Here is a 17709-nt window from a genome sequence, read left to right as displayed (position 1 = left end):
AACTGTCACCATATACCCTTTGAACCAAGTTCTTATCCGTGGTCATTAGGTATCTCCATGCACAAGGAAGCACATAGCCCTGACTAAAACGTGCCTTGATTAAAAGGACCCCCGAGTCCATGTCCTTCTGGATGATAAAGAAGGTGGAGGCTTCCCCAGTCAGAATTAACACCTTGCTAGCCTTGTCTACACTACCAAAGTTGCCCACTGGCAATAGGAGCTGCTGAAACAGGGAGGAACATGGTTTGACAGGAATTATCAACAAGGACAAGCCACATTCAGAATCATTTCAGATAGGCTAGTGAAAGCCTGTTGCTGATTGTTTATCCAGAGGGGAGGAGGACTCTCCCACACAGATGTTAGGAGAGAGGCAGAGTGGAGGAGAACTCTCTCTGTTCAGCAGCTAGGATGCAGACAGTGAACCCTTCCCCCACAACACACCAAGCCAGGACAAGAGAGCGACAGTTCCTTTTCCTTTCCAGCAGCTGGGAAATGCACTTTCAAAGTTAAACACCCACTAGCTAGTGGTTGATATGGAAGCGGGTGCCTTAGGACAGGAAGCCCAGCACCTTCCTCCCCAGAAGATGGGGGAGGGGTGGGCTTTTCACTTCTGCAACATTCCACCGCCACTCTTCCATCGAAAGCAGAGGAGGGCAAACTACAGCCCGCAGGCCACATCTGGTCCATGGGACCCTCCTGCCCAGCCCCTGAGCTCCCGGCCCAGGAGGCTAGTCCCCAGACTCTTCCCCCCCGCAGCCTCAGCGCGCTGCCGGCGCAACGCTCTGGGCAGCCGGGTAGCACAGTTGCAGAGCTGCAGCCTGACCCGGTGCTCTGGGCAGTGCAGTAAGGGGGCAGGGAGCAGGAGGGGTTGGATAGAGGGCAGAGGAGTTGGGGGTGGTGGTCAGAGGGCAGGGATGTGGATAGGGGCAGGGCAGTCAGGAAGGAGGAGGTGGGGTTAGATGGGGCGGCAGGGGACAGGGGGTGGTGGATGGGGTAGGAGTCCCGGGGGTGCTGTCGTCAGATAGGAGGCAGGGGCCAGGCCACGCCTGGCTGTTTGGGGAGACACAGCCTCCCCTTAACTGGCCCTCCATACAATTTGGAAACACATGTGGCCCTCAGGCCAAAAAGTTTGCCCGCCCCTGATCTAAAGCATTCATTCAGTCTTGAGCTAACAAGTTTAGACCTTCAGTTCCTAAATATCTTGTAAGTTTTTCAAACCCTGCAGTTCACTTTTGCCTTCCATATACCTCCTTAGCCCTGTATTCTACCCCTTTCAAGATTGCTTGAAAGAAAGATTTCACTCCAGTTGCATGTACTGTTTTTCAGTTATACTGTTCTTATTTAAAAACAAAGCACAACTACAAAGGCTGGTTTGTGAATGAGGTTTCAACTTCATCAATACAGTCTGTCTATGCATGAGGGTAGGCAAAAAGCCACCTTAACTCTTTGCCTACCTTCGTACATAGACAGCAAAATTGCAGCAACGTGGATCCCAAATTTTATAGAAATGTAGAACTGGAAGGAACCTCAAGCAATGATCAAGTCCAGCCCCCTGTGCTGAGGTAGGACCAAGTAAACCTACACCATGTCTGACAGGTTTTTGTCAAACTAGTTCTTAAGAACTTCCAAGGATGGGGATTCCCTTGGAAACTTATTCCAGAGCTTAACTACCCTTATTGTTAGAATGTTTCCTGTAATTCCTTTGGAAAGTACCAAAGTACTTACCAAAGTACCAAAGAAATTCCAAACCTTCAGAGGCCTTCAGAGGACAACAAGAACAATTGATCATCATCCTTTTTATATCTAACGTATCTGAAGACTTATCAGGTCCCCTCCTGCCCAGTCTTCTCTTCAAGACTAAACACGCCCAGTTTCTTTAACATTTCCTCATAGGTCACTTTTCCTAAACCTTTTGATCATCTTTCACAAAAATGTGGCTGCTCTGAATGATTTTTGGTAGCCAAAATGAATCATTTACAAAATACTTTATGTTCCTTCCTTGAGCAAAAGTTGATATGATCTGCAGTTTAGAAATTACAACCCACACTCACAGTTTGATTCATTGACCTATTGGCCATCCGCCCCGAAACTTGAAAAAAGTGATCTCCCACTTTAGTTTCATTGTAAACACCAGTGATTAGGGCACCACATAATGTACTTTAGGAAGAGGATGCAAGTAGTTTCATGCCCTCTTCTGAAAGTCCAGTCTGGGGTGCAACCAGCTGAGTAGAGCCAGAAGAGTTTAGAAAAACAGCAAGTCAGACATACTGGTTAACCATTTCCCCCATCCCCTTATTGTTAGAATTCACCTTAAAAAAGGAAGCCATTTTTAAATTCCGGCCTAATGCTGCACTTACTTTTATATTTGTGTCTATTTTTGTGGTTATAATTTTCATGTTACAGTTTCCAGTGCTCTCAGCCAAGTCACTCACTGTGTTTTCTTCAAGTTGTTCTTCCATTGCCTAAATAACTATTCAAAATATGTAAGTGATAATGTTTTACAGGGTTTTCTGCACCAGTCAGATGAAATTTCATGAAGGCGAAAGCTATGTATTTATGTTTTAGGAACTTCTTCATAGTCAAGTTCATTAAAATCCCACCAAGAGTAGCTATTATCGCTAACATTTTAACCATTATTTGGTTTTTTGTTTTTTTTTTTTTTATAATCCACCGAGTCAGCTCACTTCTATTTCCTTACCCAGTTTCTGTGGTTTCAGGTTAATTGGTCCCGGCCGGTGCTGTTCCTTCCACCTCTCCAAGTTCTCCAGTTCTTTGTTGGCAACTAAATCAAAAAGAAAACAATCAGCATACAGAAATAAGAGCCACTACTGTAAGGAACTTATACTACTGTTAAATTACATCACATTAAAAACTATGTGCACTCAGGGGCAGGTCGACTCTATTCTCCACAAACATAGTTCAAGCTACACTAATGGCTGGTCCATATGAAAGATTAATGAGCCTATGGCGCCAGCTACTAGCTAGGGGACTGCTTTCATCTCTGAAAGCCTTGAGTTCAAATCCTATTATTGTTGTCTTAAGCAGGGCTGGCTACTATAGATATATAGACTATAGTCATGGTAGTTCCTGGCTGGTAGCTCTCCCCGATAATACCAGCAAGTTACCTATTTAAAATTATATAAATAAATGCATAGAACTCCCAAGACACGTGCCAACTGTTACTGCTCACTCATGCTGCTTTTTGTTCTTTCCCTTCCCTGCATTCATCTCTTCTCTATGGATATTATAGGCTGTGGGACCATCAAGAAAGTTAATCTCTTCGCTGCAGCCATTTTTGGTCTATGGAAACTAGCTGCACTGCCCTCCCATTAGTTCCCCAGCCCAGCAGACCTTCCTGTGACGTGCAGAGTTATGGCACCCCTACCGAGCAGGGCAGGGCAGGAGCAGGCTAGAGAAGATGGGGTGGGGATTGTGGCAGTTCTGCATCTTGGCAATTCTCCTCTGCATGGGGACTATGGCAACAGGGGACACAATCTAGGGTGGTACTTGGGCTGTTCTAACCTGCTCCAGGGGCCAGTCTGACTCTTGCCAGCTTTAGTAAAGGGAAAATAAAACCTCCACTCTCAGACTGCCTACACAGTAGGGTGAAATGTCTTCTGCTGAACGTATGTTCAGACCTACCTTCTTCTCTAGTGACAACAAGGCCTTAGTCACCCATGCCACTCTCCACTAGCACTGGGAAGAATTCCCCCGCTTGTCATTTTCCTTGTCTGTAAACCATCTTGGCCCCAATCCAGCAAGGCGCTTGCAGAGCTTTAAGCATGTGCATTGCACTCAAAAGTTTTCTGCTGGACTGGGGCCCTAGCGTTTTGTTGTCACAACACAAACACAACTACCACCATGACAGCAGCATTGTGTCTGCCTGGGCTGATTCTCGCTCCTCTGAATTGTTTCCCTCCTGGACCTAAGGATGGTAATGGAACAGATGCCAGGATTCACTTTCTTTCTAGAGGAGAACACCACAGGCCCACACCAGCTTACTCCAGGAGTGAGGTAAAGTGAGCCCTGGATCAACCACAGAGTCTTAAATTTAAGAAATTAAAATTAACCACTCTCCAAAGGGTTTCAAACCACACAGTGCTGACCCACTGCTCCTACCCGGCCCTGGTAGTTGTCTGACATTATGAAAGATATTGGTGAAGAGTTACAGTGCAGAGTTACTCCCAAATATAAGAACAAAAATTATGAAAAATCTTCCAGTTCCTGCCAAATAAAACTCCTTAATTTACTCCTAATCTTTTCTGTCCAGAATGCGTATTCATTATTTACTAGCAGTGGCTAAACAAAAATATTTAAGCCAGCCAATATGAACTTTTACAATGAAAGAATACTTTAGATTGCCATCTAAAAGAATGTTTACTGTATACCCTGTAAACATTTTGAGGCTTGTGTGCATTTATAAAATTATGTAAATCACTTGCATCTCTGAGCTTGTTACCAAGGAATTTATGTACACAGTTCTTTTGATTCCTGGATTTTGTGGTGTTCTCTTTTTTTTAAAATGTATATGATTTTATTTTATATGCCAAATTTTCAGTAAAATGGGCTACTGCAATTTTTTTAAGGGCTTGGTGCATTTCACTGCATCCTTCAACATGGAGGGAAACTTTAGATATTAGACCTGATTTGGGGAGGCAGCAAATGTCTACAAGAACCTATTGAAGCTCAAGGGGTTTAGTATCTGTTAGTAAATATTAAACCTTTTAGTTCTTTCTGTATATTTGAGTCATTTATATATTAACTATTCCTTAGAATCTATATTCAACAAAGAGAATGTCTGAATCTAAGGCCAAGAACACTGGTCCTTCACCGATAAGGAACGCTAATCGGGAATTGTGTGTGTTAGGCTGTATTTAGTAATTTGTAGTGCCTTCATGTCTATAAAACTCCAGATATTCTTGGAAACCCCCTCTTTAATATACACATATTTATAAACTTATGCACATATAGCTTACATAAGCACATATAAGCTTGGGAAACTAGTGAGGGATGATTGTTACTGTAGATCTTCCCTGTTGATTCCCCAACAGAAAACAACGATTGTGGGGTCAGAAGGACTCACTGAAAGACATTATCTTGAAGAATTATTGCTCCTTTCAGCTGTAAATAATCATGCCTTCACACATAAGTCAGGTAAACTGAGAATGCATAGCAGTGATATCAGAACATCTGTTTATTTTGGCAAAGAGGGTTTCTTTGCCTAAAACCCTATATGACAACACTGGTAAGGGAACATAGTTGGGGAATGAGAACTGCACCTCTCTCCAGATACAGTAAAGGAGAGACACAGAGCCACTTCTTGGTCTGACAACACAGGCGTGGTAATGTATCTATTTCTTTCTGCATAATGTTGTACTAATCTCTCATTAAATAATTCCAATTGAGCCGGTTGTTCTCCAATTGTTGCATGTCTGAGTTAGAGTTGAGATTGTTGATGTAGATATTCTGTGCTGTTCAAATATCAAGCCATTGGAGGTAAGATGCCTTGCATTGTGTAGTTGTACTTAGAGAATTTGTTAAGCACATTCTATAAATGGACATTTTCTCCCTGAAAAACAGTACACGTGACCAGTTTAACCATATAAACATGCAATAGGTATACTATGCCAATATTGGCATTAGAGAAAGATTAACTTGACCATGGATAGCTAAACAATACTCAAAATTTGATCTTCAAACCTAAACTCGACACCTGGGGGTGGGGGGAAGGGAAAAGAGGAGGAGGGTTATGAACTTTAGGAGGGGCATCAAGTTAATTCTGAATGTGTCTTGTAGAACTTTGTTTGAACGGCTATGACACCACCTTTCTAATGGGAACATTTTTTACAGATATCCCATCTTTCTATGGTTGAACTATTAGTTTCCTAATTTGGCTTTTCTACCCATGCAAAATATTTTAGAACAGATACAAGAAGAGTCTGCATGGTGATGGAGTTCACCTTTACTAGGTGATCACAATCGGTGCTTAATTTTTGCTGGGTCTTGCCAGGGCTGAGCCCCGGCACCTCTAGGTTTGCCATATCAGTTATGAAAGTAAAAGAACTGTTTGGTCCTAGCACCTCATTACAAATTAAGCACGGATCACAATGATCCATTCTGGCCGTGGAGTCTATGTTGTGGTAGCTTTATTATCACAGCTGCACACATAAAACCAATGTAAAGGCGGAGATAAAACTGCAAGGGTCATAAAGCACAAACACAAAAGCTGCATTTTGTAAAAACAAAAACACAAAAATTCATCTTGAGAGTGTTAGAGAATGCACTTACTTTTCTGTATCTTGTTCCTTCTGGTTTCATTTGGAGGTATCAAGACATATGCGCTTGTACTGGAACGGAAAGAACGTTGTTAATTACTGTCATATGAGCCGATGAATTCATTACTATCCTCTATTTCAGTGTTTCCCCAAACTTGGGACGCCACTTGTTCAGGGAAAGCCCCTGGCGGGCCAGGCTGGTTTGTTTACCTGCTGCGTCCGCAGGCTCGCCGCTGCAGGCCAATGGGGGCTGCACTGGCCATGGTTCACCGCGGCAGGCCAGTGGGGGCTGCAGGAAGCAGTGCAGGCCGAGGGATGTACCAGCCACCACTTCCCGCAGCCCCCATTGGCCTGGAGTGGCAAACCGTGGCCAGTGGGAGCCACAATCAGCCGAACCTGTGGACGCGACAGGTAAACAAACTGGCCGAGCCTGCCAGGGGCTTTCCCTGAACAAGCGGCGTCCCAAGCGTGGGAGACACTGCTCTACTTCAATATGGACCTTTAGAATTTCTGTAAGAATAGCTACAAGGTTTAGAACAAAACTGGATGTATGATTTCTGCAGTAGGTATATACACAGGGATGTTTTCAATCACAAGCCATGCTGTATGTCATGTGTGTCAAGAATAAGATTTTCAGAAATATGCAGCATTGGACCAACTCTGCTTACGAAAGTCCCACCCTTACTGCTGATATAACGTCTCCTTCATTTCAAGATGTAGGAGACTATGTCCATAGATTTGCTACAAAATGCTATACAGTACATTCTGTCCATGAACATCAGTCAAACGTTTGTCTAATGGGGAAGGCGGGGGAAGTAGCAATTCTGGGTTCTATTCCTCTTCCCAGGCTCCATCCTACAAGGTGCCTAGTGCTCTCAAGCACCTATTGATGTCCATCTTTGGCCCGTGCCTCAGTTTCTTCATCTATAAAATGGGGATAGTACATCACTGTGGTGTCATGAAGCTTAATGCTTATGAAGGACTTTAAATTTTCTGGGCATATTTATTACTTTGCAGTAGTGCCTGAACCCCCCCCCCCCCCCCCCCGCAATCCAGAATGGGTCCCAGTTGTGCTAGGGGATTAAAGAGACATTAAAGGAATGGGGTGAGGACAGAGGAGCACTGAGGGCAAGAAGGGCAAGAAGAACAAGGCTGGCAGTAGGAGAACTATGAAGGAGAGAGGCAAGAGGTGCTTAAGGAAAGCAACTGAAAAGGGGACAGGGGAAAAAAAAAAAAAAAAAAATCACACAGAGCTTCGACTGCAAAAAGCAGCCTGCTGCTATATCACTGAGATCCAGGGCTGGGAAGGAAAGTATTTATATCTGTTTAATTACTGATTTCTCTTTGAACGCTTATTCTAGGAAGTGGATTCATTTAAAAAAATTAAACTATGGAGCTGCTTCCATTAATGGAGCCAGCTAATACAATCCTTTCTTATCTTATTATTGTGATAGCCACTGAACATTTTCCATGCAGCCAAATATCCTTAACAACTGGAGTGCTGCAAACTCAGTGGAAGCAGTATGTACTGCACCATCACAAATCTGTCTAACATGATGTGTTATAAGGTTGTGCAGACAAAAGTTCACACCACAAGGGTTCAAAAAAAGAACTAAATAAGTTCATGGAAGATAGGTTCATCAATGGTTATTAGCCAGGATGGGCAGGGACAGTGTCCCTAGCCTCTGTTTGCCAGAAGCTGGGAATGGGCAACAGAGGATGGATCATTTGATGATCTCCTGTTCTGTTCATTCCCTCTGGGGCACCTGGCATTGGCCATTGTCAGAAGACAGGATACTGGGCTAGATGGACCTTTGATCTGACCCAGTATGGCCGTTATGTTCAAGTATTGCACTTAAGTTAATGATCAATTTAAGGCAAGTTAACAAAGCTTATCCTTGTTTATTTAACACAACAACTTGTTATTCTTGATCATATTACTGTATGCTTCTCCCTTATTTGGCTGGATTAAAAAATGTTTAGACTTCCTACCCCCAACTAAGCTTGAATGTCATCTGCTCTTTGACTTTTTTTTTTACTAGCCAGATTTCAGACTACTTCTTCTCTTGAGATGTTATTCATGAGTTTGTCAACTTCTTCAGCCATCTTCTTGTTTCCTGTATTGTCTCTCCAAACTTTGCCAAAGAAAATTATGTATAGTTTTGTTTTTCAGAAAGAAAGGGACTATGGTGATGAGCCCTATAAAAGGTTACGGATACAGATAGAGATAGGAATTAGCCTTTAAATGTACTCTCATATGGTAAGGCTCTGAAATTTCACAGTATTATGGTTCATCTCCTTTAGATCCCCAGTTTTTTTTTTTAAACCTATATTAAAAAGTATCTATGGAAAGAATGGTCAACAAATCCAAAACATACATAATCTCCATAAAGATGATCATTTCCTTAGTCTGACATTCCTACTGGCTCAAATATATGTATCAGCAACAAATGCATCAGGGCAAGGTAAAAGAAGTAAACAGCACCATAAAAGCCTGTGCAGTTAAAAAGGAGACTGTTAAAAGCTGAATGGGTTTTCATATCATTGAAGTTTATTTGGAAACCAGATGAAAGCTTCAAAATAAGGAGAAGAGAGGCAGACGCAGAGCAGGAAAGGGACAAAACCAGCTTTGGTTTCCTTCAAGTCTATCATATAGTGCTTTGATTATTTTAAACTATCAAAATAGGGGGGAGGTAAACACCCTTTTGGTCTCCCTTTACTGAAGTCCCTATGCATGTACCTACTCTACGTATGCAGGCTACATTAGGAGCGTAGGGTTGGAAGGTCATTGATGAGGAAATTCCAGGTGTGCACCATTGCGAGTTGGAAAATGCCTTGTTTAACATTAGAGAAGACCCAGCTGAACAGCCAAAGTGTGGCTTTGGACACCCAAGGCTTACTGGAAATCAGTCAGTGTGGAAACTCAGGACCAAAGACTAAGTCCCCAGTCCTGCAGTTACCACAGGTGTTCTTTAATGAGGTTCTGTACAGGCCCTGCAATCAACTCACAGACTGTAAATTGCAGGATCGGGGCTTAAATCCATACTCTAATTTGTTTTTCCTTTTCCTTGAGACCTTTGCATTAACTGTTACTTTTGCCTCTCTATGAAAGGAATTCTTTCACTCTGTTTGAGCCAGTTTGCAATACCACGTGTCAGACATATCCTCTCACAGACACTCTGATCCTGCAAAGCCTTCAGAACCCTAGTTACAAGAGAGCAATTTAACATTCTAGTCAGTTTTCTGTTTAAGCAGAATCTGAGCTACTGCAGTAACTGCATTTGGAAATGAATTATCCTAATTGCCTTGCTGGAAATTAATGAAATGTCCTAATTTTGAAGATTTCAAATTATCAATAGTGCACACAATGTGAAGTACAAAGAGTATGAAAAAAATGGCATGGAACAAAAAGGAAATATGTTTTCTACTACTCAGGCTCCAAAATAAACAATTAAAAAAAAGTATTTTGTGCTTAATGAAAAATCTATTGTTTTATTTTTTTTTTAAACTTTTCCTTGTAATGTCTCTTTAGAGTTATAGAGGATGTGTTTCTCCTCCACCTCCCCCGATAGAGATCCCATTAATAAGCTCTGAAAATCCTTGATGGATTTTCTGAGATTTTTCCCCACAGAAACAGAGAAAATACATTTTGGCTTACTACTACTTTTGAGCAAACATTGACTTCTTTGATATTGGTCTGAGTATGGTGCCTGAAACCAAAATGCATTTTCTTTTTAAATAAAGAAACAACTTATGAGTTTGTGAAGACAAATTCCACATATTCTGGGGGAGGGGGAGTGGAGTATTTGACTGTGTGGGTGGGAGTGGGGACACTTTCAAATAGAGAAGAAATGAAGTAAAGAAGGAAAACACTAGCAATGTTCGGTTTGATTTGCACCAAGTGTACATACTCTTATGTATGTATTTTATTCATGCAATAGTCCTGATGAAGTTGTACTTTAAATGCTTGCAGGACCTGGACCTTCATAAACTTCACACTGCTTCCTTGTGCATAGTTTTTGATTAAATTACACAACATAAGACTGTTTTGGTTGCACATGTCCTATTTTGCCAGATGACGCCCATTGATAATTTTGCATGTTATTTTTGCCATTTGGCTGGGAAATTCTTACATTACCAGGCAAGAGGCAATGCGAGCAGCAGCATGAGCACTCTGTCGCTACCTTTATGGAGCCATGCTAATGAAATTGGAACTGTTACTTTTGCATCTCTTTAAAATGTTATCAGTTATTTCAAGAGCAAGTATGTCCAGTTCTACAGTATATGCACCAATACAAAATGGCTGCAAGCTAATTATTCCACTCTCTATGGCACTAGATGATCTCATCTGATGTTCAGTTTGCAGTAAGAGATAGAAACATGAGCATCCAAAGGAGAGCATCACAAATGATTAAAGGCCTGGAAAAAGAAGAGGAGATGTGGGCAGGTTCAGTCTACAGAACCTGATTTAATTGGGGACTGGTCCTGATTTAGTTGGGGACTGGTCCTGATTTGAGCAATAACCTCCTGAGGTCCCTTCCAACCCTGATATTCTATGATTCTATCACGGAGACATTATAACCATCAACAGCTATGGAAAAGGAATACTATAAAGAGGACAAGAACGATTTATTCTCATTAGTCAGCGGAAAGAAGCAGAAAAATGGGCTTAAGCTGCAGCAGAGAAAGTTTACATGAAATACTGCATGAAGGAAAACGAAGGCTAGTTGACTTAAAGGATCACACTGTCAAGGAGAGTTGTATCATCAACTTCAAGGATACTCACAGATGGACTTAGCATTCAATTGTCAGGCACTGTTTAAGAATATCCCACTTCCTAAGGCACATATACATGGCTGCATTGGTGGACACCAGCCACACATGAAGCTGTCACCAACCTGCCAAATCAGACATTTTTCCAAAGTGGGTCCATGCTAGCAGTAAACAACTGCCCGGTAGCTGTCTGTTTCCCATTAAATGGAGCTAGTTGCAATGGATAACTGAAAATTACAGTGCTAGGTCCAAATCCTTACAACAGATATGTGTACACAGACACACTGATGTTAACAAGGCTCTGTGTGGGTGCAAGTGTCCAGCAGCATAGATCCATTTACAGGTTTGGGTCTCATCAATTTCTCCCGTCATCATTGGACAAATCCTGCAGTCTTAATTTATTTCAATGGGAGTTTTCACTAAGAGGGTTGTTTGCTGAGGCACAGATTTCCCAGCCCCAAAATAAAAAAAAAAGGACAGTCACTCACTGTCTCTTCTCCAAGAACCCCTTTATGGGAACATCTAGAGCAGGGGTGGCCAGACTGCAGCTCGTGAGCCACATGCTGCTCTTTTACAGTTAAACTCCCCCCCCGTCCCATTTTCCACCTACCACACTATGTGGGAGCTTGGGTCTTCTACCTTAGCCCCACTGGGGACACCTGCCAGGGCTCAGAACTTCAGCCCCACTGAAGGTGCCTGCTGGAGCTCAGGGTTTCAGCTGCACTCTTAATGAAGCCCCGAGCCTCAGCAGGAGCCTCGCATGGGGCTGAAGCCCTTAGCCCCACCACCATGCCATAGGGCAGAAGCACTGAGCCCTGGCAGGTGTGCCCAGCTCTTGAACTTCTGAAGATTGTCGTATGTGACTCGGAGGATCAGTAAGTTTGGCCACCCCTGTTCTAGAGTTTCCAAACAGAACAAAACAGCAGTAGCAAAATAAAGGTGGCAACTACAAATAATCTCCACAGTCATACAAACCAGTGGGCAGGGCTCCAACTCACACCCAGCTGTCTCATTAGTCATTAGCTCTTTATATTTCCCCTGCTCCCTCTAGTACGACAGGGTTAATTAGCTCCTGCATGAACTTTTTAGGATTTGGGGTAGGCAGTGCCCTTGTACCAAGTCACTAGGGTGTCTTGCCTGAGTGAGGCCTAAGAAAGAACTACAGGATTCAGCCCTGAGTGGAGAAGCCTTTTACATAGGAAAAGAGATCAGGTGGTGAGGAAACAGAGGAGAGGAGAAAAAAAGCATGAGGGGCAGCAACAAGAGTTGTGGTCTTAACATTGGCACGGAATACACTTTTCAGCTGTATAACTCTCTGACTCACAGCTATGTTCACACTATACAAACAGAGAAGTGAGGTCATCTAAAATACACTTACTGGAAGGTTGCAACTTAACACACAAGAACCAAAGGGGGAGGAATGAACAACGAAGCAAGCTGGATCCTAAGGCAGAGATGCACAACTCCCCAACCTTGCTTTTGGCTGACTCTTTGCACCTTGACTGTAGAAAGACCGAGATTGCATGCTTGCTTACGGAAACCTCTAGCCTGCAAGCAGGGCCAGGAAAAACCCTGAGAATCTAAAGTGATAACTTCTAATTTTAAGACATTTTTCAATACACCACAGTCACTAAAGTTTAGAGGGGAGCTGCCAAATTTGGAGATTATGGTCCAAGCCATAAACCTGGGATCCAGAATTGAACTTTTGGGCGTGTCGAGGGGCGCTTAGATCCCAAGGTTTGGTTCAGGACCATCTTTGGACAAACCATGCTTGGTGGTCCACTGGACCAGTGGTTCTCAAACTAGAGCCGCTGCTTGTTCAGGGAAAGCCCCTGGCGGGCCGGGCTGGTTTGTTTACCTGCTGCGTCCACAGGTTTAGCCAATCGCAGCTCCCACTAGCCGCAGTTCGCCGCTCCAGGCCAATGGGAGCTGTGGGAAGCAGCGTGGGCCAAGGGATGTGCTGGCTGCTGTTCCTGCAGCCCCCATTGGCCTGCAGTGGGGGACCGCGGCCAGTGGGAGCCACAATCGGCCGAACCTGTGGATGCAGCAGGTAAACAAACCAGCCCGGCCTGCCAGGGGCTTTCCCTGAACAAGCGGCGGCCCTAGTTTGAGAACCACTGTACTATACTATCACACAGTTTAAGATTAGGGGAGAATTACCTTAAAATGAAATCATGGTGAACTGCTCTCTGCTGTTCAGTAGATGTCATCTGAATGCCAACAGTGAAAGGAAATATTTATCTCCACACTTCCCTGGGGAAACTGATACATGGGGATGGATTAGATGACTCACTAGCCAATAATGACGGAGTGTAGGGTTGCCATCTGGCCAGGTTTTACCCAGACAGTCTGGTTTTTGGCTTCTGTGTTGGGTGCCATAATTAGGGTTGCCGTGTTCCTGGTTTTTGACCGGAAAGTGCAGTCCAAAAGGGAACTGGCAACCTTAAATGGCATCTGAACTAGAAGTCCGGTTACCGCAGGGCAGGGCCCTCATTCATTAATCCACACCAGCCCCTGTTGAGCCAGGGTTGCCTCCTACCTACAGGCAGGCTCTTTGAGACAATCCAGCAAGCAACCATAAGAAGGGGGTGGGAGAGGAGCAAGCAATGGGGGCAGGGCCTTGTGGGGGAAGAAGCAGAACAGGGGCAGGACCTCAAGGGTCCAGTTACCAACAATTAGAAAGGTGACAACCCTATGAATGAGTGCGATCCTGAAAGGTGTAGTGATGGAAGATTTACTTGTGTATAGATTTCAGAGTAGCAGCCGTGTTAGTCTGTATTTGCAAAAAGAAAAGGAGTACTTGTGGCACCTTAGAGACTAACCAATTTATTTGAGCATAAGCTTTCGTGAGCTACAGCTCACTTCATCGGATGCATACTGTGGAAACTGCAGAAGACATTATATACACAGAGACCATGAAACAATACCTCCTCCCACCCCACTCTCCTGCTGGTAATAGCTTATCTAAAGTGATCACTCTCCTTACAATGTGTATGAGAATCAAGGTGGGCCATTTCCAGCACAAATCCAGGTTTTCTCACACCCCACCCCACACCCACACAAACTCACTCTCCTGCTGGAGAGAGTGGTCACTTTGGATGGGCTATTACCAGCAGGACAGTGAGTTTGTGTGTGTGTGTGGGGGGGGGGGGCAGAGGGTGAGAAAACCTGGATTTGTGCTGGAAATGGCCCAACTTGATTATCATATACATTGTAAGGAGAGTGATCACTTTAGATAAGCTATTACCAGCAGGAGAGTGGGGTGGGAGGAGGTATTGTTTCATGGTCTCTGTGTATATAATGTCTTCTGCAGTTTCCACAGTATGCATCCGATGAAGTGAGCTGTAACTCACAAAAGCTTATGCTCAAATAAATTGGTTAGTCTCTAAGGTGCCACAAGTACTCCTTTTCTTCTTGTGAATAGAGTAGAGAATTAGGCCCTAAACAACCTGTGTAATTCAGAGGATTCTGGAACTCACTGAATACCATCTTGCAATTACAGAGGACAGTTGTCTACAGGAATGTTTTGAAGAGCCTCTTGCCTCCAGTTTAATGGACTCATTTTCAGGCCTTTAAAATCTGATTGCACAAAGACTGCAGTTTTATTTTCCATTTGTCTAAGTAGATTTCTATTGGTAACAGATTGTATGGATTTTTTTTTAATTGAGCATAAAGACTGAAAAAAACTAGATTTTTTTAAACTGTAAATGCAAAGTATAAGTGTTCTGTAAACAAGTGTTCCACTGTGTCCTTTCTCTTTTCATCCTGCATGGCAAGGGATGTTTGTTTTCATTTGTACAATGTCATCTCCTTGGATTTTATGATAGCAGGTTTGTTTTTTAGGAAGGTGGATTTTATTGGAAACTATTTTTACACAAGGTCAGATATAAAAAAAAAAAAAAGAGTCAAGGCTGGTTGCTGAACAAGAGGGGCCATTGCAACCTTTTTCTTTCTTAGTCGCTTGACTACACTTTCATTTTCTACCTTTTGCAGATTTATTTTTTCAGGATAAGCTTTTTTTTCAGGTTTGTTCTGAACACATGCAATTTGGAAATCAACTTTTACAAGTAAATGTAACCTCACAGCATGTTACAGACTTGAAGTCAAGCAACCCAATAAGCACAAACTGACTGTAGCAAGTAGTAGGTGTTTTCAAGCTCTTGTCACCCTGTTGATTAATTGTTTCCCTATTTTGGCTTTCAAAGATATTCTATAGGGTTTTGTCCAGGCATTTGAGTTTCATTTCCAAATTGAATTTGAACAGATGCTATTGCTGGCTAAGTTCCTGACAGATGATTCCCTCTCATTGTCAGGCATCCTGATGGAACAGAAACAGTTTGAAAGAGTTTCAGATTTTACTTTGGTCTGATTGTTCTTCAAATTCCTTAATAGTACAGAGCTAGAAAGACAGTCAGAAGATTTCCCAACGTTCCAGGTGTAAGGAGTGTTCCTGTCATGCAAAGAAAAGGAGGTGGCCAGAATGCCTCTGCATTCTAGCTATTCCCAGCTGCCAGAAAAATCCCCTGAGCTCATAGTTATCTGTGTGTTAATTAGAGCAGCCTTGGGGCTATTCTAATTTATGCTAGAGGCTGAATTGATCCCTGGATAGCCCCAGAATAGAGAGAGAATAAAAAAGGTGGCACAAACTGTCTTTGTCTTGCCTGTTTCTAATTTTGGAAGAGGCAGGAAGTTAATCAGATTCATGACTGCATGATTATCTTCCCAAACAGAAGAAAACTTATGTGAAGTTATCCAGAACTAAATAGCCCATACATACGAAGAGTAGATCATTTTACAACTTGTTAGATGTTCAAGCATTCAACACTAGAGAATTAAATTAATATAAAAAGTGAAACTTCCAACTAGTGTTTATGATCTTTTGTCCCACAGTTGTCCCATGTTAGCTCCACCCTTTTCCCTCCTTGAGTTTCAGTAAAAGAAAGAAAGGAAACTGAAACAGTTTCTAGTGAGCAGGACTAATTTAAACGAGCTGCACTTTGAAAGAAAAGAAAAACAGCAAGATCAACAGAATAGTTAACATTATCATTAACAGTGTTCAGTGTAGAAATAACTTGGAAACAAAAAATAATTAAATTTGGGTGAAAAAAAATGTAAGTAATTAATAGTTTTGCCCAGCTAAGCATACATATAGGAGGTGCATATGCATACACAGAGCATACAGCCTGCAGAATATCTAGTTACAATAACTAAAAGTTAAAATTAGAGATGGCTGGAACCCAGTTAGTTTTAAACTACAGCTCAGGGTTAAGGCTTTGGCTTTACATTTGTCAGGGTTAAGCATTTACAAACTAGTCTTCAATTCCTGCCATCATGGGTTGCATCCAAACTGCATAAGGAAATCAGTTCTAGCTCAGAACCAAAGTTGATTTTTTGGATCTGGCAGTTTTTAATCCATCTCCTGTGATTAAATTTAGGTGAAAAAGATTATCAGAATTGGCTTTGACATTCCGGTTCAAGACCTTCTCTAATTAAGAGTCCATACACGTATTCACAATGTACGTAATACCATCTGCTTAGAAACAGATGGTAATAGAGATACACACCAAATTCTGTAAGCCCACTGCACCTAATGCACGCACACAAAGCCTATGTTTTTTACATGAACATATTAAGTACATGTGCATGGTCACACAGCAATATTATCTCTGAATCATATCTCCAGAGTCTTCATAAGAGCTCAGCTCTCATTTAGGCACAAATAAGTGGTCAGATTCTCAGAAAAAAGTTAAGGGCCAAGCATTTTGAAAGTCTGACCCTAAACTCTTTAAAAAAAAATTTCCTCTGTACTCACATCCTTTATATAAATACACACACTGAGTCTGGTGAAACACTGGCACTTAATACTCACAATATTATTTTGTAAATACATATAAACTTGGCTAGACTGGTTGCTACTTACTGCTGCTCCTGTTGCAAGGTTGGTTTTTGGCACCCCAATTTTTCTGCAGAAGTCAGGTCCCCCCTAGGATTTCCAGCTCCCTCTGTCAGCCTAGAGTTCTCCCACTCCTGATAACCCCTAGAATAGGAGGTGGTGGAGGTAGCAGCCACCCTGTGCCTGCTGTCTTTTTCCAATCTTGTTGCCCCATACATAGTCTCGAAGGGTGTCCTGTCTTGTCAAAGAAGGCTGTAAATCCCGCCTAGCCAGGGACTTTTGACAAGGAACCAGGAAATGAAAGAAAAAACTGCTGAGTTACAGTCAGTTGGTTTCAATTTCTTATAAGACCACCCCAAATCAGCTCCTCCCTGCTCTGACAGGTGCAGGAGCACTTCCCCTTCTCATTCACCCAATCACCTCTACTCCATCTGGAGTTCAAGCTGATCACTTGAGTGACAAGGGCACAAAAGGTAACTGGGAACTGGCGTTTTTTTTTTTTGAAACAGATAGAAAGCTTTTCTGCTCTCATTCTAATGGCCCAGCTGGGTGACAGTTTGTGCAGCCTCAGCTCTCTTTGAATTAACATATCTGAAATATCTAAAGTAGGGGTTGGGTAAAATCTAGATCCCTTTCACTTGTTGACCCCAATGCCGCAAATTACACTACCTAACTGGAGAACACGTCTAACTTTTCCTACTGCATCAAAAAAACCTGGCCCCTGACAAATTGTGGCTCAACAGTGTTGCAGTACCCGAGATCCAATAC

The 17709-nt window shown here is 42.6% G+C and overlaps 1 protein-coding gene across 5 annotated transcripts in view; it reads right to left on the bottom strand.

Moving 5' to 3' along the window:
* Positions 1-17287, bottom strand: part of EPSTI1 (epithelial stromal interaction 1) — an 81188-nt gene extending 63901 nt beyond the window's left edge. The window contains exons 1-3 of one of the 5 annotated variants that reach the window (XM_073345481.1): positions 16969-17287; positions 6289-6347; positions 2699-2782 (exon numbers count right to left, since the gene is read on the bottom strand). In XM_073345481.1, coding sequence (XP_073201582.1) covers positions 2699-2782; positions 6289-6347; positions 16969-17159 — 334 coding nt within the window. In that variant the 5' untranslated portion in view covers positions 17160-17287. Of the gene's footprint in view, positions 1-2698; positions 2783-5279; positions 5570-6288; positions 6348-16968 lie in introns of those variants that run through there. The other 4 variants (XM_073345463.1, XM_073345473.2, XM_073345490.1 and 1 more) reach the window with 4 other exon arrangements.
* Between the last annotated feature and the right edge of the window lie 422 nt (positions 17288-17709).

The sequence above is a fragment of the Lepidochelys kempii genome, chromosome 1 (genome assembly GCF_965140285.1).
Source record: "Lepidochelys kempii isolate rLepKem1 chromosome 1, rLepKem1.hap1, whole genome shotgun sequence".
NCBI lineage: Eukaryota > Metazoa > Chordata > Testudines > Cheloniidae > Lepidochelys > Lepidochelys kempii.
Note: the sequence above shows the minus strand (reverse complement) of the source record. Positions and strands in the feature narration are given on the sequence as shown.